The sequence below is a fragment of the Crinia signifera genome, chromosome 1, assembly GCF_055691185.1.
Source record: "Crinia signifera chromosome 1, ASM5569118v1, whole genome shotgun sequence".
In the NCBI taxonomy this organism is placed as follows: Eukaryota; Metazoa; Chordata; class Amphibia; order Anura; family Myobatrachidae; genus Crinia; species Crinia signifera.
The window spans coordinates 421,351,048-421,372,265 of record NC_139217.1 but is presented as its reverse complement, the minus strand read 5'-3'; the positions used below and the strand labels follow the sequence as shown (position 1 = coordinate 421,372,265).

Here is a 21,218-nt window from a genome sequence, read left to right as displayed (position 1 = left end):
ATAATAAGGGTACATTTGCCGTGTGTTTATTTGCTAAAGTGTCAGTGAGCCCTCATTAGACATTACCCACATCATAATTAAGAGCCGTCATATGGTTCCATAGTCTGTCAAAATCAGGGAATATCATGTATGGTTTTCATACACCAGTGAGACTTTCAATGAATGTATTTGCATATTAATGTGTGCCTGTTATTTCCTATATGTATAATCCTAATTAGGCTATTTATTAATTGAGTGCAAAGATCTGCTGACCTTTAGCAGCCAATCAGACTTTGCAATTTGTTCTAACTTGCACAAGCTCAGTCAAAGCAAATAGTGGTTAACTGGTGTGAGTTATCCAATATTTGTCCTTTGTTCGCAAATCACTTTGTGACCCTGCGCAGGACGAACAGCATTAAGATGGGCGCTCCAAGTAACTGGCCAGTTCTTTTTTTTCCTTAAAAAAAAACTTAATGTTTAGCATACAACTCTGAAGTGCTGTACACATTCTGAATGCTTAATAGGATTTTGTTAATTTTTTTATTCTGCAAAATAACAATATTTATGTATAAAAGAGGTTTTGTGAGAAATATTGGGGAAAATTAAATGGGTGAGAGATTCAGAAAGTGAGAGAGTTGGTAAGAAATCTCCAGTTTTTTTAAAGCGGCAATCATTTACACTGCAAAACCAGTTTGATTTTGCAGAGTAAATGATTGCTGCTTTAAAAAAAACTGGAGATTTCTTACCAAATCTCTCACTTTCTGAATCTCTCATCCTATTAAATCTCCCCCATTGTGTGCAGAATATCCTCCCAGGTGTTTTGAGGGATTTAGCCGCAAATATAAAATAATAAATGTGCCCCTTAAGGTGAAGAAATTGGCTCAAGGGTCAAATATAGCTTTAAAAGAACGTTGAGAGATTTGGGGGAATATTTTTCAAACATTGGAGAAATATATAAATACTAGTTAGGGTCTTAACTGTCATTTTTTTTAGACCGCTTGTAACATGGCATTGAGGAGATTTTATAAATAACCCCCTTTTTATTTCTTAATTTAACATTCCTAATTGGGGAATTCTTGATTGACGATAGTGGTGATCAGATCATAGAATTTATGTACAAACTCTTATTCTTCCCAGCTTCCATTGCTCCACAACTGTCTCCTGTTGGCATTATCAATTCCATATAGATCAGATATGATTAAATCCTTGTTTCTGTTCAGCAATGTGATGTGTTCTACACCTTACCATCGGTGTTGATACCTTTATTATGCATTCCAGGTTTTTCACATCTACTAATATTCAAGAAAATATTGATGTGTTCATTGTTCTATAATTGTTTCATTTTGTGGTAGGATTATAAAATATGTAGCAATTAACATGTTCGTGACTGGAGTTGTTTTAATAAAACCATAATGAAAAGATGATTTTTAAGTGGTGGGGTTCTATTAATCTGCGCAAGGATAGAGCTGCCTGTATTTCTATTGAGACAAGGGTACCACCCAAGTACTCTTTAACAAGTGAAACTTTATACAATAGATTTCTCAATTAAAATATGGGCGCTCTAAACGATGGAAAAAGAGGCTTGTACTCCCCTGTTACAGTGATCGGTCCGGATGTCCCTCTTCACTTCTTTCAGATGGTATATGAAATGATAAGAAAGAGAGAGGGCAGCTGTCCTCGTATAATATTGTTTGGTTATCAGACCGATAAGAGTATTCGGTGTTGATCCCCCAAGTGTAACAATAAATCTAGTATTTCGGGGATTGTTCCCCTTTAAAAAACACTCACAATGTGTACAAAAAATAACAGCATGTCACACTATAATCAGTGTATCTCAATGTAGATAATAAAAGATGGTATCACGGGGTTAACTTCCCCCTACTCCAATTACTCACTCCGATAGGAATTTTAGTCGCCTGTCAGGTGGGTCTTTTGTTCCTCCGTCTCCTCTTCCGTTTCCCCTGATTAGCTGTTTTAATAAACCTTATGGGGTAGGTAGGAATTCCAAAAAAAGGTACTACTTAAATAAAAATAGTAACCTTTATTGATGACAAGATGTTAAAACAAAAAAACTTTGTATAAAAGTCCACATTGGAGCCGCCTCTGTGTGGGACCGGTCTGGTTTCTATCGTGGACTTCCTCTTTATGTCACTGTTCGTATTCTCTCTTCTTATACGCTAAATTGGTTTGCTTCTTATTTGCGTTCCACTTCCATCTTTAAAACTTGTGTGTCTCCTATATTGCACTTAGGTACGGCAGACTGTTATTTTCCAAAACTTCGGATTCTGTGCATATATCCTGAAATATTTGGAATCAATTAGCAGCACCAGTATCTATGTTAAAGTGCAATGTGACATAATAAAAAATGGAGAATTCTGTTTAAAAGGTGAGTGCGTAAAAAAAGAGCAGATTAAAAAAGTGTAAAAAGAACAGATTGAAAAACTGTTTAAGAAACAGTTTAAAAATGGCATTCTAATCAAGCAGATAAAAAGAAATGGGGGTGGAGAGAGTTCATAAAAACCATTTCAATTCAAAATCCTGGTTGAGTCCCCCGGGGGCTAAAGTTTTGTAATTATAGATTAATTTCATTTCTGTTTGGATTTCACTAGATTTTTATTTCTCTCTGTGGTCTTAACCAATTTAATACGAGGACAGCTGCCCTCTCTCTTTCTTATCATTTCATAAACCATCTGAAAGAAGTGAAGAGGGACATCTGGACCGATCACTGTAACAGGGGAGTACAAGCCTCTTTTTCCATCAATTAGAGCGCCCATATTTTAATTGAGAAATCTATTGCATAATGAAAAGATGTATTATTTTAAGGCAGGGCTCGACAAACCCAGGGCACCAGGTCGCAACGATGACCAGATTCTGCTTCTGTCAACTCTCCCCCTGGCTGTACAAGAGCCGGTGCAGGTCCGCCTCAGCAACGCTATTTCAAAACTGCTCCAGCCGGCATCGTGAACCAATCAGAGTTTGTGGTAGGGATGGACATCCACCATCAATGATTCAAAATCATTGATGGTTTATGGCCGATGTCGAATACTTTTGCCATCGATGGGGGAGAACCAGAAGGTTTCCCTACATCGATGGCACAGCAAACCCGATGTTTTCTTGTTTCTTTTCGGGACATGGAGCATAGACCCAACCTGCGAAGCCCTGCCCACGTGTTTTGATTGGCCCACAGGCCAATCACTCAAACATAATAGATGACCATCGATATGTAAAACTATCGATGGTCACCCATTGCAGTTTTACACTATTGATGGCCTGTTGCACTTTTCCCATTGATGGCAACCATCAATGTCAAAGGCACCGATGGCCATGTCGGTTGTCGTGTCGGTTGTCATTGCAGGAGTCCTGGCTGGCGGATTTCCCGGCGCTTGGAGATAATGTCATCTCCAAGTGCCGGCTCAAGGCCTTCCTTCGCGGACGTCACCTGCCTGGTATGAACCGTTTTCGTGCAAAAATGGGCCTGCACCTGTAAAAGCACACATTGGTGTGTTTTTCATGAGAAATGTATTTTATTAACAGGTGCTCTAATTGGATAGCCTGTAAAAAAAAAAATATCAGAAAAACATTGCGAAAAATAATGGGAAATCGTCAATTTTCCGCACCAGATCTCTTATCGTGCCTAATTAAAACCCCAATAGTCAGTCAGAAGGCTATTCCAAAGTCTCTCTGCTCACTACATCTAGTGCAGTGTGACTGGTGTTGCTATGGTAATCAAAATCATAATTAATAGCTGCCTAAAGAGAGGGGGGGGGGGGGGAAACATGTTCGGAAGCTTATCTTTTTTCCATGGTAATTCTGCTTTAAACTAATATATAATGAGGGATTTATATATTTTAATCCCAAACATGTTATTTGTGGTTGATATTCACTTTAAACTGCCTTAAATTTGAATGCAATGTTTTAGATTATTAGGACGGGGCATCACAGCGCAGTATGAGCTATATTTGTTCTGCTGGAAATTCTTTCTCATTATGCTGCACTGAAATGATCACAGTTCATAAAGGTTAATGCATGTATACATTACTGTATTCATCAAATGTCATCATCTTTTCTTGCACAGACTGTTAACTCCTCTGAGTAGCGTAGGGTTTATGCTTCTGGGATGCTGCTTGTTTTCTGTGTGAGGAATGTCCCTCTCCAATTAATAACTGTCTTGTTATTTTATATTTCTGATTGATAACTTGTACTTTTCGAGCTTTCAGAAAATGTGTCATGTTTGAGGTGTTGCTCAAGGGTAGTAGATCCCAGACATGTTCATATCCAGCTGGGAATCATCTTTGCTTTTTCAAATGCTTGAATATATGTACCTGCAAACATAGTTAATGCAAATGATCTTTCCTTACTTTTGAAATGCAGACACCTTAATCATAAAATGTGTAAGTAACATGAGTCCCAATATACAGCTCCAAAATGCTAAAATAAATTGTACCGTCATTTATTTACCTGGAAATGAAATACTCTGGATTACAAAGTCTAATTTTTATGCCATTTACAAGAGATATTTAGGGTAGCATTCAGTTGTTTTTTTGCCTTGCTGTATGTAGTGTTCCCGCTAGGCTGTTTTAGCGGGGTGCTGCCCCCTGCCCGGTTTTTAAAGGGCAAAATGCGCCCTGCCCCTCTGGCAGCACCTAGCTAAAACAGCCTGCCTCCGACCCGACTGGTGTGATCGGGGAAGCCCGGCACTGCTGTAGATAGCGTTGGCCGGTGCTTCCCTGGCAGTGTAGAGCCTTAGGGGTGGCCGGGCCCGCCCCCTTAAGTGACGCCGGCGGCCGGGTCCGCCCCTTTTCTTGACAGCAGCTGGGCCCGCCCCTTTTCATCACGGCGCGGCCTGGGCATGCCCCTTTTGTGACATTGGCAGCACGGGACCGCCCAAAACAGTGATGTTGGTGGGCCCGGTCCGCCCCCCTTACGCTGCCCCCGTGCAGCGGCACCCTGCCTGCCCTAGTTCCTAGAAGGAACACTAGTATGTAATGAGCAACTAGCCTTCTGAGGTGGGGACCATTAACCAATGAAAAGTCCATCTTTTGTGTGGACTAACTGTTGTCTGGGTCCGCTAAGTCTGACATTATACCGGTTTAGCTGGTTACACAGGTAAATTTGGTTCATTTGGGTGCGATAAGTAATGCATTCGCGCAGGGCTGGCTGGCAACTTTCAGCCTGGGGGACAGACACAAGCAAGTGGCCCAGCTTTTCACATGGAATACAATACATAAATGGGCATGACAGTAATGTTGGGGGAGTGGCTTTTGTAATGTGGGTGTGGTTTAAATAGCTAATGAAATAACAGGCAGGACGCAACCCTTAAAAACCTTAAAGTATATTAATTATATATATATATATATATATATATATATATATATATATATATATATATATATATATATATATATATAATGACACCAACAAAAATACCTAGCACTCCCTATATATTTGCCTCTAATTAGCTGCTCTGGTTTAGGCCTGTAGACCTACTGTATACGTTTAATTAATCCCTGCCCCCTATTTAGTTTGGAAGCTGTTCCACCATCTATGAAGATCTTGGATGGGATGAAGAATAAAATTGAGCAACCTGTTTGGATAAATGCTGACATACTCCCAGGCCCCGGAGGAATCGCCAAGGCAGTGGACGCCAGAGAGTTCCTGCAGATGGTTACTTCAGCCTTCCCAGATGTGACTTTATCATTAGGTTGGACGACTGGATGGCATCCTGAAAAAATTGTTAATGAAGGTAAAATTATATTATTCAACATTGCTATTTTTCCTTTACCAGTATTCGCAAACCATGTACACATTTACTACAGCCTGTGGTAAGTTAGACTAATGAATACAGAACAGGTAAATTACATTAATCATGCACTTGCAATTGTCATGTGTAATGCACCATAGACCGGAACGTTTTAAAATACAGTAGCTAGTTCCAGTGTCAGTTGTTAATATATCTTGTATTTCACTATTGGCCTTTAACCATCCTAACACATAATGTAGGGTACACATCAGAACGAGTAGGGCTCAATTCCATCAATCTAGATCCACTTCCGACTGATTAGATGTAGACTGTATGTAGATTGGGCATGGTTTTGCATGTTCAGATCCGATTCCGATCCGTTTCCAATCCGATGCGCGTCCCTGCTGTTGTTTGGTCATTTTACAGATCCTACCTGCTGCAGGATCACAACTGTAAATGCTTTAGCATACTGTACATCTCTGATGTATGATACAAAGAGCGTATTCAATTATTGAACAATTTAAAAAAAAAATGGCTAATTTTGGGCTATTTCAGGGCAAATTGGATTAGACTTATTCAATGCCCATGATGATTTTTACAATTGAAAAACCTGGCACAGTGGTAAACCAGGTGGATTGTCGTCGAACCATGTGTTTTTGACCACTTTTGGATGAATTTGCCGCCATTATCGACCAATTTTGAGTCAGTCTTCGCCCATGCTAATTCGCACCCCCAAAAAAAGGGAAACCGCATTGGCCAAAATGTACTCAAAAACGGGCAAAAGTGCCAACAATTGAATACCGAGGGGCCGAAAAAACAGCACTTAATTAAATACCCCCATAATCAAATTCTGGTTGCCCGGAAACCCCCTTCTCTTAGCAAGTGGCTCAAATTATGATAACAGTAGTAATAATAGAGAGCATGTTAAGTAAAATGGCAGGCTTATGGCACATGCCCAGTGTTAGCAGCTTCTTCTATCAAGTTTGCTGTGTGTGTGGTTCTGAGTCTTCAGTCAGTGTATAGGACCAGAGAGTAGCTGCCAGGAAGAAGAGGCAGGAGCCTTACCATGAGGTGGGAGAATGTCTGCATAGCGCAGTATTTGTTCTATTATATTTGTGTACAGTATTTATTATGGTATGTTTAACCTTTTCGTGACCACTTATGTATATTAAAGGGAAACGGTCATCTGTCAGACCAGACTTAGGTCGACAGTCATTAGGTCGACCCCGGAAGGTCGACTGTCCCCAAGGACGACAGGGTTAAAGGTCGACATGACTTAAGGTCGACATGGGCCAAGGTCGACCGTCATTAGGTCGACATGTGTTTTTCACTGTTTTTTGAGCCGACATGTGCTGACAGGCGGTATTTCATGCCCTACCATCCACTAAGGCGTGGTGGGAGAATAAAATAGTGTGCCGAGCGCAGCGAGGCACCGTGCCCGAAGCGAAGTGAGCGATGCGAGGGGCTGCGGTTCGACTCCAACTGTGTCCATGTCGACTGTGTCGACATTCGGGTCAAAAACAGTGAAAAACTCATGTCGACCTAATGACTGTCGACCTTGAGCCATGTCGACCTTTAACCCTGTCGACCTTGGGGACAGTCGACCTTCCGGGGTCGACCTAATGACTGTAGACCTAAGTCTGTTCTGACAGATGTACCGCTTCCATATAAAATATGTTTGATACAGCCATAGACCATCTATAATTTTAAATATTGATACTGTATTGAATACCTATATCCACTGTAAAAAATCATGTGTACATTAATGTCCAGCGACATTACAAGGTTCTTCTTCAACAGCTCCTCCATGTTCTGCTGAGTGGGAGACTGTGGACTGCATGTGGAAATCCCCCACTAGAAATCCTGCGTTTGCTGCTGTCAGTGATGCAATTAAGGCATTTTTAAACCTGGTCTTCACCAGAGTCCTCTCCCTCTACAGTCAGTTTGTTCCCTTTTGTCATCAGTCCTTACGTTTCTCTTTCCGTACTTAGTTTCTCCTTCATCCAGATATATTCCGATCTCTTACTCTAGTAACACTGCTTCTAACTGAGTTCCCTTGTGTTCCTCCATTCTCAGTGAAGAGAAAGGAAGTAGATATATTTAGGGTGCACTCTGGGAATTGTCCATTCTCATCTAATACATCTTTAGGCTTGATAATCCCACACATAATGCTGGGAAAAAACCTTCACACCTCCTCTTGCCTCTATCACTATACAACCATCTTATGGCTCATTATATTGTCCTTTTCCCTTTATCCATCCCTATAAGCTTTATCCATCCCTAGGGCCCGGTGTTCCTTGTGATTCCCCCCCCCCCCCCCTCCCCCATTGATGAGACATTTGCTGTCAGTGCCTTGTTTCTCTGACTTCCCAGTAAAAAGAATGAGCCGGGGAGGCAGTGGATGGTGGCGGGGAGCTCCGTCGGAATGGGGCGTGCGCGTGTCTTGTGCTCCCCACCTTCTGGCGGCTGGCAGGGGCTGGCGATAGAATCGCCAGCCCCTGTAAGCATGAGAGGGGCTCCATTTGTATACACATAGAGATTTGCTGAGCATTCAGAGCAATGCTAGAACGCTCAGCAAGATTGCTCTACGCACAGCAATGTGTATGGAGCGATCTGTCAGGGCAGTGTTCTCTGGTGAGAACACTGGCCCTGACCGATTACTATCCAGTGTGCTGGACATTAATTTCTGGGCAATATCTCTGTGCATTGCTATCACTATGGGTGTAGGTCCCATTAGACTTTCTACATTAGCTCCTACATTAGCCCCCCCCCCTCCCCCTTAGGGGACAGGGGGGGATGTTAAAAAGAAGTTTAGAATTACATAGTTGGAGCTTATGTAGAAAGACTATTGGGATCTACACACATTTCTCACTAGATCGCTTGGGACAGGCATGTCCAAACTATGGCCCTCCAGCTGTTGTGAAACTACAAGTCCCATCATGCTTTGCAACAGTTTTGCTATTAGGGAATGTTAAAACTATGGCAAGGCATGATGGGATGTGTAGTTTCACAACAGCTGATTGTCTAGTACTTCATCTCTCTCCACTTTAGCACTCTCCAAGGCAGTGCTAAAGTGGAGAGTGCTAAAGTGGAGAGAGATGAAGTACTAGACAATCAGTCCCTAAGGCAGCTATGTCCAAACTGTGGCCCTCCAGCTGTTGTGAAACAGCTGGAGGGCCACAGTTGAGTGCTTGAAGGCTACATGTGGCAGTTTGCTGTTGAAACAGCTGGAGGGCCCCCTATGAGTGCTTGAAGGCTACATGTGGCAGTTTGCTGTTGAAACAGCTGGAGGGCCCCCTATGAGTGCTTGAAGGCTACATGTGGCAGTTTGCTGTTGAAACAGCTGGAGGGCCCCCTATGAGTGCTTGAAGGCTACATGTGGCAGTTTGCTGTTCTTTGTTTATATGTTCTTGTCTCATTCACTCCAAAACTTCAACAAATAGGAACCTTTGGCCTTTGGCTATTATATTGTGGTATAATTCCCCTGTTCTATGAAACATGGTCATTTTACTCTATGGGTACACTATTCCCATTATATTGGCTGAGCATTCATGTGAATTTCCTGTTAAGCATTTAATGAGAAGTGACACAAATCCAGTCATTCTGACCCTGAACATATTCACATTCTGCCTTTCAATACTGTGATCAGGTACTAATCCTGAGAATTCCATTCTTCTAAAAGAAAGACTGTACAAAGTTGTTTTTATTGAGTCTCCTACCAGATGCAAATGTTATGTTCTCTCTTGCTGGATGCGAAATGTCCTTGGTGTGTAAAGAGCAGAAAAGGTGGATTTGCCGCTTTATAATGACATGACCATGAAACTTGTATCTGCTGAAGGACAAACATTCTCCTTTTTCCAAGTTTCTAGTTGTCAAAGTGAATCATTTCCTGCACCTGTATATGTAACACTATATGATGCTTGAGAATTCTTTTCACAAACAATAGGAGTTTTTAATCTTTAACAACAAGTTCACCTGGGGTTTGGTATTATGATTAATAATAAAGTTGGGTTCTAAAATCACCTGCAATGGCTTTGGGTGAAATTGTGGAGCTATTCGCAATCAGCACCCAAATAGAAGAAATGACAATAACCAGAATAGAGTGGTTCATTTATTTGTGGGGATTCACTGATCCCCCAATGGATAGTGGGACACACAATTTATTATTTATTTACAGTTTCTTATATAGCGCAGCAGATTCCGTTGCGCTTTACAATAGTAGGCAGTGATAAAACAAACTAGGTAACAACAGACAGACTTGGAGGTAGGAGGGCCCTGCTGCAAGCTTACAATCTATAGAACACACATAACTGTACGTTGTGCACATGTAGTGAGTTTGGGCCTACAGTAGGCTGGACATAGGGTCGCCATTGATCGGTAAGTAATTTGTTGTATACCTTAAGTATTTGGTAGGCATGAGATTGTTACACCAGACATATGGCAGTAACCTTTATGCAGGTTATTCCTTATCATTTTAGTTTTAAGTATATAGAAATGATAGGTTTCTTAAAGTTAGCCTTACACATACATGCATGTATCCGAAGGGTTGGTATTATTAGGTCGACCACAGCAAGGTCGACAGCTTTTAGGGTCCACACACTCAAAATGTCGACATGGTCATTAGGTTGACATTGGGAAGGTCGGCGTGGGTTTCCCCCCCACACTTTTTTTGGTCCCAAATGTCGACACAGTCGACGCGGATACTCCTTGTCGACCTAAAGCCATGTTGACCTTTTGAGTGTGTGAACCTAAGGCCTGTCGACCGAATGCATGTCGACCTAGTGACCATATACCGTATCTGAATACTGTGTATGGAGCCTTTTATATCTATTCCTCAAAGCACGAGCCATATTTGTTCTTTTCGTTACTAGAGTAAACGTAATTCTGGCCCCCCCCCTTCTCCCAGTCCAACCGCAGATCAAGAAATACCAATTTGAAACTAGATTAGGACAGAACAGAGTTGTGCAAATTTAAAATATTAAGCAATAAGGAATATAACACCTGACTAAGCAGGCAAGGTCAATAATAACAATAGCTTCATAAAAACATATCAACGATCGTCTGCAGCCGATCTACTACCAACGTCACAGACCCGTGCTGCACATTTTCAGTACGGGTCTGTCATATGCGCAAAGTAGTGAACATTGGGTACTTTGGGGTATGAGCTACATCTCTAGCCACATATGAATTGAAATATCTATAAGTGATTAGGATTAGGGGATTTATATTGGAATGCAAGAAAAAGGTTAGTTTCCAGCCAGCGCTGACTCTTCTGCCCGGATCCCTTCCCTGCGCTGGCTGACCCTGCTGCCCGGATCACTTCCCTGCGCTGGCTGACCCTGCTGCCCAGATCCCTTCCCTGCATTGGCTGACCTACTGCCCGGTCCCTTCCCTGCTGCCCGGATCACTTCCTTGCGCTGGCTGACCCTGCTGCCCGGATCCCTTCCCTGCGCTGGCTGACCCTGCTGCCCGGATCACTTCCCTGCGCCTGCTGAGCCTGCTGCCCAGATCCCTTCCCTGCGTTGGCTGACCTACTGCCCGGTCCCTTCCCTGCTGCCCGGATCACTTCCCTGCGCTGACTGACCCTGCTGCCCGGATCCCTTCCCTGCGCTGGCTGACCCTGCTGCCCGGATCACTTCCCTGCGCCGGCTGAGCCTGCTGCCCAGATCCCTTCCCTGCATTGGCTGACCCTGCTGCCCGGATCACTTCCCTGCACTGGCTGACCCTGCTGCCCGGATCCCTTCCCTGCGCTGGCTGACCCTGCTGTCCGGATCCCTGCGCTGGCTGACCCTGCTGTCCGGATCCCTTCCCTGGCTGACCCTGCTGCCCGGATCCCTTCCCTGGCTGACCCTGCTGCCCAGATCTCTTCCCTGCGCCGGCTGACCCTGCTGCCCAGATCCCTACCCTGCTGCCCGGGTCCCTTCCCTGCTGCCCGGATCCCTTCCCTGCACTGGCTGACCCTGCTGCCCGGATCCCATCCCTGCGCTGGCTGACCCTGCTGTCCGGATCCCTTCCCTGGCTGACCCTGCTGCCCGGATCCCTCCCCTGCGCTGGCTGACCCTGCTGCACGGATCCCTTCCCTGTTGCCCGGATCCCTTCCCTGCGCTGGCTGACCCTGCTGCCCGGATCCCTTCCCTGCACTGGCTGACCCTGCTGCCCGGATCCCTTCCCTGCGCTGGCTGACCCTGCTGCCCGGATCCCTTCCCTGCTGCCCGGATCCCTTCCCTGCGCTGGCTGACCCTGCTGCCCGGATCCCTTCCCTGCGCTGGCTGACCCTGCTGCCCGGATCACTTCCCTGCGCTGGCTGACCCTGCTGCCCAGATCCCTTCCCTGCATTGGCTGACCTACTGCCCAGGTCCCTTCCCTGCTGCCCGGATCACTTCCCTGCGCTGGCTGACCCTGCTGCCTGGATCCCTTCCCTGCGCTGGCTGACCCTGCTGCCCGGATCACTTCCCTGCGCCGGCTGACCCTGCTGCCCAGATCCCTTCCCTGCATTGGCTGACCCTGCTGCCCGTGTCCCTTCCCTGCTGCCCGGATCACTTCCCTGCACTGGCTGACCCTGCTGCCCGGATCCCTTCCCTGCGCTGGCTGACCCTGCTGTCCGGATCCCTTCCCTGGCTGACCCTGATGCCCGGATCCCTTCCCTGGCTGACCCTGCTGCCCAGATCCCTTCCCTGCGCCGGCTGACCCTGCTGCCCAGATCCCTTCCCTGCATTGGCTGACCCTGCTGCCCGGGTCCCTTCCCTGCTGCCCGGATCCCTTCCCTGCACTGGCTGACCCTGCTGCCCGGATCCCTTCCCTGGCTGACCCTGCTGCCCGGATCCCTCCCCTGCGCTGGCTGACCCTGCTGCACGGATCCCTTCCCTGTTGCCCGGATCCCTTCCCTGCGCTGGATGACCCTGCTGCCCGGATCCCTTCCCTGCACTGGCTAACCCTGCTGCCCGGATCCCTTCCCTGCGCTGGCTGACCCTGCTGCCCGGATCCCTTCCCTGCTGTCCGGATCCCTTCCCTGCGCTGGCTGACCCTGCTGTCCGGATCCCTTCCCTGCGCTGGCTGACCCTGCTGCCCGGATCCCTTCCCTGCGGTGAAAACTGGCCGTGAATATTTTTTTTCCTGTTTTCCGCCTCTAAAAACTTGTGGAGTCTATGAATAGCAGAACAAGCTCATGGACGTTCACAGTCCTCATGCGATGTAACAAAATGTCCCACTAACCCTATTTAATTCAATATGTGTGTTCAAGTCCTCTAGGTTTAAGATAAATATCCAAAAGTCTTCCAGAAGAAGCAGAATTCTGTATCTGTGTCCACCCCTTCTTGTCACAGGCATTGATTGCAGCCAAACCACCATCATTTTTCTTTGGTCAACAGCCTTGTCTATAAAGTCATGATACATTATGTTTGTTTTGTTTGTTTGTTTTTTTAACAGTATTTCTCTGGTGTTGTAAAAAGTGTTGTTTAAGCTTCTTCTATTACCTACTTCTTATGATGGTTTTTGATTCCTTAAACCTTTCTACCTGTATCTGCACATTCCTCCTTAGTTTTATATACAGCTTAAATGCTGCTGAGACATATGTCTTTCCACATTTGAAGGAACAGGATGGTTTGTATGGTAGTCTGTTTTAATTGTATTGGGTTTTTATTGTTTTTTTTACCTAGTCTGCTAAGATCTATTTTTTTATATATGAATAACAGAGGGTTTTACTGGAAGAAGAGGTTTTAACAGAGTCCTGTTTCAATTAACAATGCATTTACATACCTGACAACTTTTTGAAGGGGGAGATCGGGAATCCCGCACGGCAAAGCCACGCACAATCCCAGGAAAGAGGTGTGGCCGTTGAAAAGGGGCCTGACCTTGCGGGATGACGCGTCCTCCGTCCGCGCCTCGTTTTCCGCCACTCTGCAGCGCTGAATAGTAGCTGTGTTTATTCTTGCCAGGCTGGGGGGACTCCCAACTGCCCCCCCACCGCGGGACAATGGCGGCCCCGGGCGGGATGCGGGAACATCCCCGAATACCGGGACGTTCCTGCGGTAAGTGGGATAGTTGGGAGGTATGCATTTGTTATTCATCTTTCTAATATGATAAGAATGATTGGTTGCTTAATTGAAAGCCATATTGTTCTTTGTCTAATGAATTGACTCCTAATTATGATTTTATTTTTTATTCCCAGTATTTTTTAATATATATTTTGTGTTACTATTCTTTTATTATTTATTCTTAATAACATAGCTTCAATATAACAATATCCTAAAAACTTTCATTATACAGTACATCTTTCAGACAAAATAGACCCTAAATCCAAGCATTTGAGCGTCAGGTTGTTTTGCAGGTCCCAGCCGCCGCCCCCCCTCTCCCTCCCCCCCCCCCCCCCCCCTTTCATACAGAAAAACAAATGACCGGATAATACCCAGTAATTTGCTGATTAACATGTGTGATAATTCAAGTGAAAGAGCAACCCGGGTCGAAATTCCCGGGTCTTCGTCCCTAGTAAATTCCTGGGTCCAATACCAGGGAACTTCCATCCAGGTTGACTCTTTCACACAAGAAAAGGAGCCGTGTTGAAAAGTAAATTACTGGGTAGAAATGTTTAACCCGGTCATTTGTTTTTCTGTAGGAAAGGGGTATTAGTATATAACTATAATTATTCTTTTAACCCAACCTGTTATTACATGATGTTCTTTGCCTGCATAATGTAACTCTATATTTTTTGTAAATATTAATTTGAATTAAAATCCTTTTTGAATTTTTCATTGACATCCTTTTGCATTACATTTATTACCACCACGAGAAGGCCGTTGGCCGTTATTGGTGTGCTCTATAGAACATGTGTTGTGCTTTCAGGCTACAGCTGGGAGATGGTGCAGGACATGGAGAAGATCTGTAAGACATTAAGCCAGCCAGTAACATTCCCAGTGAGAGCAGCCTTAGTGCGGCAGTCATGGCCTCAGCTTGAGTGGCTGCTACAGACATCAGACAGGTAAAGCAGTGAAAGCGTAGACTATTTATACCTCTGTAACAAACACTGTATCCATATGATTGCAGTAATAAGAAGTAGTTGTTTAGTCAACAGCATTATATGGACTGGATAATACTTACGAGGTTGTCATGTTATTTAAAGCTTTTTTAGTTTAATGCCCACTACTTATGTGTGTAGGGACTGCTGACCATGCATGGGTCTGCATAGTATGTATTAATCTAATTTCTTAGGGTGTGGTATAGCTCGGACATTGTCTAGTTAGGCAGTCAATAGGTCATCACCCAAAGATAGACCTGTATTAGTTAGACATTGATAAAAGTTAGATATGCATTAGTTGGACTTTGACAAAAGTTAGACATGCATTAGTAAGAAATTGACAAAAGTTAGACATGCATTAGTAAGAAATTGACAAAAGTTAGACATGCATTAGTTAGAAATTGACAAAAGTTAGACATGCATTAGTTAGAAATTGACAAAAGTTAGACATGCATTAGTTAGACATTGACAAAAGTTAGACATGCATAAGTTAGGCATTGACAAAAGTTAGACATGCATTAGTTAGACATTGACAAAAGTTAGACATTGACAAAAGTTAGACATGCATTAGTTAGGCATTGACATATACATGCTTTAGTTAGACATTGATAAAAGATAGACAAGCATTAGTTAGACATTGACAAAAGTTAGACATGCATTAGTCCGAAATACTGTAAAAAAGAAGAAGAAAAAAGTAAATAGGTGAAAACAACAAAGTTAAATTATTATTTTATATGTCTGTAATATTGACAGTAAATTAATACCTTGGCTTAAGTTTGAGTCTGTGACGTAATTTCACATTTATGTGTATTTCCTCTTTTGAGAATGTTTACATAGCACACAGTTACACAGTACAACCTCCATACAGGCTTCCTCATTTTTATTATTATTATTGCATAAGCCTTGCATGCAATACCTCTTAAAATTAAGTGGAAGCTCAACAGCTGCTAGATCGCATTTTATCTTGTATACAATATATAGCATGTGATCTCATTCACTGCCCCGGGATACGATATATCATTGGTGCAGCAGTGACAATTTTTGGGTCCAATCTGATGTGCACAGGACCGCTCATCGGATTGTAATTGTAAGCAAATTAAATACAATTCCAAATATTGCACACAATTTATGAGCCCCATGCGTCAAATTTGTGTATAAATGGGTCAAATTGTACTAGTGCATGGGCCACTTTAGATTATTAGGGTCTGGATTAAGGATAAGGGTTGGATAGAGAGGCTGCAGTAGCGGCGGGTAGATTTCAGAGCTTTCAAATGAATTGGTGGCCACTGATTGGCTGAGAGTGCTCTCTTGGTAAATAGTGTGCTGAATAACTGGACCAAACCATCAATGCCCCCTCCCATTGCCAGGCTAGTAAATGGCCCATTGTCTTTCAGATAACCAGCATTATTCTAAAAATGATTGCAGGCCTTACACAGTTCAGGCATTCATTGCAGGCAGTATTATTTACATAGGGGAGCAAAGATTGTCGTCAGTACAGGATGGGTTAAAATTAATTCTGCATTCAATATGATTAAGATTAATTAGGATGCCCCTCTTCACAAGTATCCATTGCGCACCTGTAAAAATAAGTCTCCGTATTTGTCCAGTAAAGTCGCTAAGTCCCAGGTGCTTATTGTGTTTCAGATTAAGACTTATTGAACGGTGCATATTTTTAGAAGCCAATCATATTATGGTTCACTTGCTGTCAGCGGCTTAACTTTAGCTCAGAGACTGATGATCAATAACATTGGCTTTTTGCAGGTACAGTCTGACTGTCTGGGCAGGAAAAGACGACCTGTATCCTGTGGGTGACCTGCTATATATCCGTGAACATTCCCAGCAACACAGAATATTTTATGATGTGTTTGAACCTCAAAACAGCAAATTCAAAAAGGCTGTACAGCAAGAACGTACTGCAAAACAGTAACAGCATATGTAATAAAAGTATGTTTTGGGTCTAATGAATTCAGGTCTAATAAATTCAGTTCATTCATTTGACTACAAACCAATAATGTATGTTTCATATTATACCTTCAGTAGATCTGTCATGAAGACAAGGTGGTGGCCTTATCCTGCACCCCATGCTTTACACTTGCTCCATGAATCAGAGAAGAGTGTCACCACCTGCGGTCCAAAAGAAGGTTAAGCCGGCCATACATCTACAGATCGATTGTCAGATTGGGCTGGTTGGAACAAAATCCTGGTAATGGATGAGAGCAAATGACAGTTGACCATTTGCTTTGAAATGCTGGAAAACTGCCAAAAACTGTCATTCAGATATTACCAGGTGTTTGTTCCAACCAGCCAGATCTGACAATCGATCTGTAGATGTATGGCCTCCTTTACGTTCCACCGTCAAAGCAAGGACCAAAGAAAAGGACACATTTAAAGTAAACTCTTTTACACAGGGAGATGGCATAGGAATAAGGGGGTGGTTAGCCTGGGTATGAATAGTGTCGCTACTGATAATATACAGTTACTGAACTGTACTGCATATACAACAGTTAATAGACAGTACATTCCATTGTTAATTCCATTATGACAACTTATACACTGTCCATTTTCATGACTTTGAATACTGTTTTTTTGTATCTCCTATTTGGCTAATAAAGGTGAACTGAATAATACATTGTGCTTGTATACATTTGCTGTCATGGGGTATTAAGGTGCAGGTGTACAACAAGTACCAGCAATCACCACTGGTTTTTAAATGTATGTTCACATTTATGCTGAGCGGTAAAGCTGTCCCATTTCAGCATTAGGTAATGTTTGTGGGATGAGCAGAGCGGTAGGATTAGGTTGTGCACATTTATTTATCTGTTCAGCTGGCCACAGTCATAGTTATTGAGCTCTCCACAGCCCAGGCCTCCTGAGGAGAGTGTCACCTCTCTTATTACCACATTTCCCAGGTATCTACTTATGTGATTATTCCTGTCTCTGGCTTCTGTACGTTTTCTGCTAATCTTTCTCTCTCGCTGACTGAACCTTATTCCATTTTTTAAGGTTCCCTTGTAAGCTGTTTGTCATTATCTCTACATTTCTCCCCTTATCTTTCCTGGGGATACTGTCACTAGGTTGACATGACTGAATGTCGACATGGGTTAGGTCAAAACAAGCATTAGGTCGACATGGGAGTGATGGGAGAACAAAATATTGTGCCCGAAGCATGACGAGCCATATCCCCATATCGACCTTTAGCCTGTCGACCTTCCCCATGTCGACGTAATGCTTTTGTCGGCCTAATGACCTGTCGACCTTCAGTCATGTCAACCTAAATGCATGTTGACCTAGTGGTGTCGACCTAATGCTTGTTGACCTAGTTTCTGTCTATGAGCCATTCCTGATGCTATATTTCTTTATCCCTTCTGCCATCCCTTTGTCTATATCACTTTCTTTCTCCCCCTACCCTTTCTGCTGCTCCTTCCCTTTACCCTCTCTGCTGCTCCTTCCCTTTACCCTCTCTACTGCTCCTTCCCTTTACCCTCTCTGCTGCTCCTTCCCTTTACCCTCTCTGCTGCTCCTTCCCTTTACCCTCTCTGTCCGTCAGTTGGCTTTGTTACTCTCTCATTTAACCAAACCTTCTATTCTATTCCTCTCTCCTCATTTTCCCATCTGCAGCTTTCCACTGAAGTGATGCCACCTCTTCTATGGCCGGGTGTTGTGTTTGTGTGAAACAGGTGTGTGTTTGTGTTGAGTGACCGAGGTGTGTATGCTTGTGTTTATATTTCTCTTTCAATGGTCCTGGTGACACAGCTCAACACTGGGATGTAGGAGGGTCCGAAGGAGCCAGGCACCTATCCTAAAGTTTTAGAGGGTAGGCTCCTCCCCTACTGCATCCCTGGACTCTTCAGTTCGTGTTAGGTGCCCACTGGAGTGGGTGCTATTCTAAAGGGCTGCAGGAGCAGCCGAAGAATTAGAGTAGTTAGGGGATTTTTATTGTTTTATTAACTTTTACCCTAGCTAGGTAGGCACAGTGTGAGGATTCTCATAGTGAATCCTCACACTGCTAGCGCAGCAGGAGCTGACAGAAGCGCGTCCTGTCAGCTCACTGTGCACAGGGGAGACACTGTCTGGTCTCCCTGTACAGCGCTTATAGCCTTTTCTAAAAGGCTGCCTGGGCTCCGGAGTACCCTGAAACCGGCTCCACATTTAGGTGGGGATCATGGGGGACAGGCGCTCCGTGATGGCGGCGGCCATTTTATGCGGAGCTTACACGCTGAGCTCCTAGATGAGAGGACAGCAGCGTTGTGACAGGCATGTTCCAAGTGATCCCCAGTTGAGGGGGAGACACTGGAACTAGGAAATCCTACCTGAGGAGCGGCTAGCTGGGGGTGGTTGGCGCCAAAAGGTCACGGACCCCGCAGCAGCAGGGACCTGTGGTCTCTTCCTTCACTCTGACTTTGGCGCCTTTCAGAACGCTTGCAGCGGAGCTGAGCTGGCTTACTGATCCTGGCAGAGTGACTTGGATTTCCTGGGCATCGCTTCCCCGCAGTTGAAACCAACAGACAGATAAGTGATTGGGTGCATTGCCTCTGTATAAACGCTTGTACATTGTTTGCACTGTGTATACTGATAGATATACATTTATCACTTGCATCATGTCTGAGCATCAGGCTGTGGTTTTGGGGGAGGGAGCCCTTAGTGCACTGAGCGCGTGCAATGTTTGCACACAAAAGTTTGTCCCTGAGCAGATGGCCAAGGGGGGCTTATGTATTACTTGCGCTGATGTGAGACCCATGGGCAGTGAACCCCATAGGGCAGAGCAGATGGAACCTGCGTGGGCCAGGGCCCTTGGCAGGTCAGTTAACGCTTTGGTGCAGCTTTTGGACAGGCAGAGTGATGGGCTGGTAGAATCACAGAGACCTATGCCATCATCTCAGCAGTCGTCTGGCTCCTTGCCTCTTACCCAGGCAGATCCTGCGCTGATTCAGGTGATGCAGGATACTGCTAAAGGGATCAACAGGTTCAGTGAAATGCTGGACAAAATGGATGATGTGGCAGGGACCCCTAGAAGGTCTTATGCTTTGACTACTGTGGTAGATGAGGAGGAAGGAGAGTATACTGACATCCCCTGGGATCAGGGTGATGATGTGGAAGAGAACTCTGCTGCTGGTATAGAGGATCTCATTGTAGCTGTGAAGCAGGCTTTAAAGCTGTCTGTGGAGGATAAGACTCCTGTTAAAGGTGTTTTTAAGCGACAGCGGAAGGAGGCTGTTACTTTTCCTTCAGATGAGGGGTTACAGGAATTGTTAGAAGGGGCTTGGAAAACTCCTGATAAGAGGCTACAGATGCCTAAGCGATTCCTTAGTCTGTACCCCATGCCAGAGTCTCATGCGGAGCTCTGGGAAAAGGTCCCAGTTGTGGACGCTTCAGTGGCACGTTTGTCCAAGGCTACTGTATTACCAGTACAGGGCGGTGCAGCTTTCAAAGATTCTGTGGATAAAAAGCTGGAGGGTAACCTCAAGGCTATCTTTGAAGGGGTGGGGTTTACCTTACGGCCCCTTATTGCTTCAGCCTGGGTCTCTAAGGCCATGATAGAGTGGGCTGGTGAATTATGCACCATGCTGCAGGCTGACCCTGGTGCGTTACTGCTTGCAGAAAAGATTAAGGCAGCTGCAGAATATGCAGTGGAAGCAGAGGAGGAAGCTATTAAAATGGCAACCAGAGTGTCCACAGTCTCCATTAATGCCAGGAGAGTGCTTTGGCTTAAAGCCTGGGAAGCAGACAATGAGTCCAAGAAGGCTCTGGAAACATTAGCCTTCAAAGGAAAGGTACTCTTTGGTACCGAATTAGAGGAGATTATAAAACAGGCCACGGGCGGCAAAAGTACATTCCTGCCGGCCTCCTCAGCAAAGCAGACGTCCAGATTTTCTGCTTTTAAGCCGTCCTTTCGGACCTCCCCTAGAGGTGGTGCGTCCTTTCGAGGACAGTCTTTCAGGGGAAGGTTTCAGTCCTCTAGAGGCAAGACACAAAAGTCAAAATTTGGCTCTTTTCACAAGAAGCCTGCCACAAAAGGAGAGGATAAACCCTCTGCATGACTGTCAGGGTCTTCGCCCGACAGTGACAAAAGTGGGGGGGCGTCTCACACTCTTCAGGGACGCTTGGGCTTCTCTAGGCCAGGATGCCTGGGTGTTAGATATTATAACACAGGGTTACAAAATCCCTTGCAGAGGGCCGCCTCCGAAGAGGTTCATCCCCACATCCTTACCAAAGGAGGCACGGCTTCGTACAGCTCTTGTGAGAGCAGCTCACTCCCTTTTGGAAAAAGGGGTGGTTACACCAGTCCCCAGGGCAGAGTGGAAGAAAGGCTTTTACTCCACGCTGTTCCTGGTGCCCAAACCAGACGGGTCTTTCAGACCAATACTAAATTTGAAGTCTCTAAATGTTCATTTATGGGTAGACCATTTCAAAATGGAGTCCCTACGGTCAGTTCTCCTGAGTCTGGACCAGGGAGAATTTTTGGCGTCCATAGATGTCCAGGACGCATAT

The 21,218-nt window shown here is 44.6% G+C and overlaps 1 protein-coding gene across 1 annotated transcript in view; it reads left to right on the top strand.

The window, feature by feature from the left end:
- Positions 1 to 17,356, top strand: part of FAM151B (family with sequence similarity 151 member B) — a 66,858-nt gene extending 49,502 nt beyond the window's left edge. The window contains exons 4-6 of the mRNA XM_083151864.1: positions 5,502 to 5,722; positions 14,558 to 14,693; positions 16,491 to 17,356. Of these exons, the coding sequence (XP_083007990.1) occupies positions 5,502 to 5,722; positions 14,558 to 14,693; positions 16,491 to 16,656 (523 nt within the window). The 3' untranslated portion in view covers positions 16,657 to 17,356. The remainder of the gene's footprint in view (positions 1 to 5,501; positions 5,723 to 14,557; positions 14,694 to 16,490) is intronic.
- The last annotated feature ends 3,862 nt before the right edge of the window (positions 17,357 to 21,218 follow it).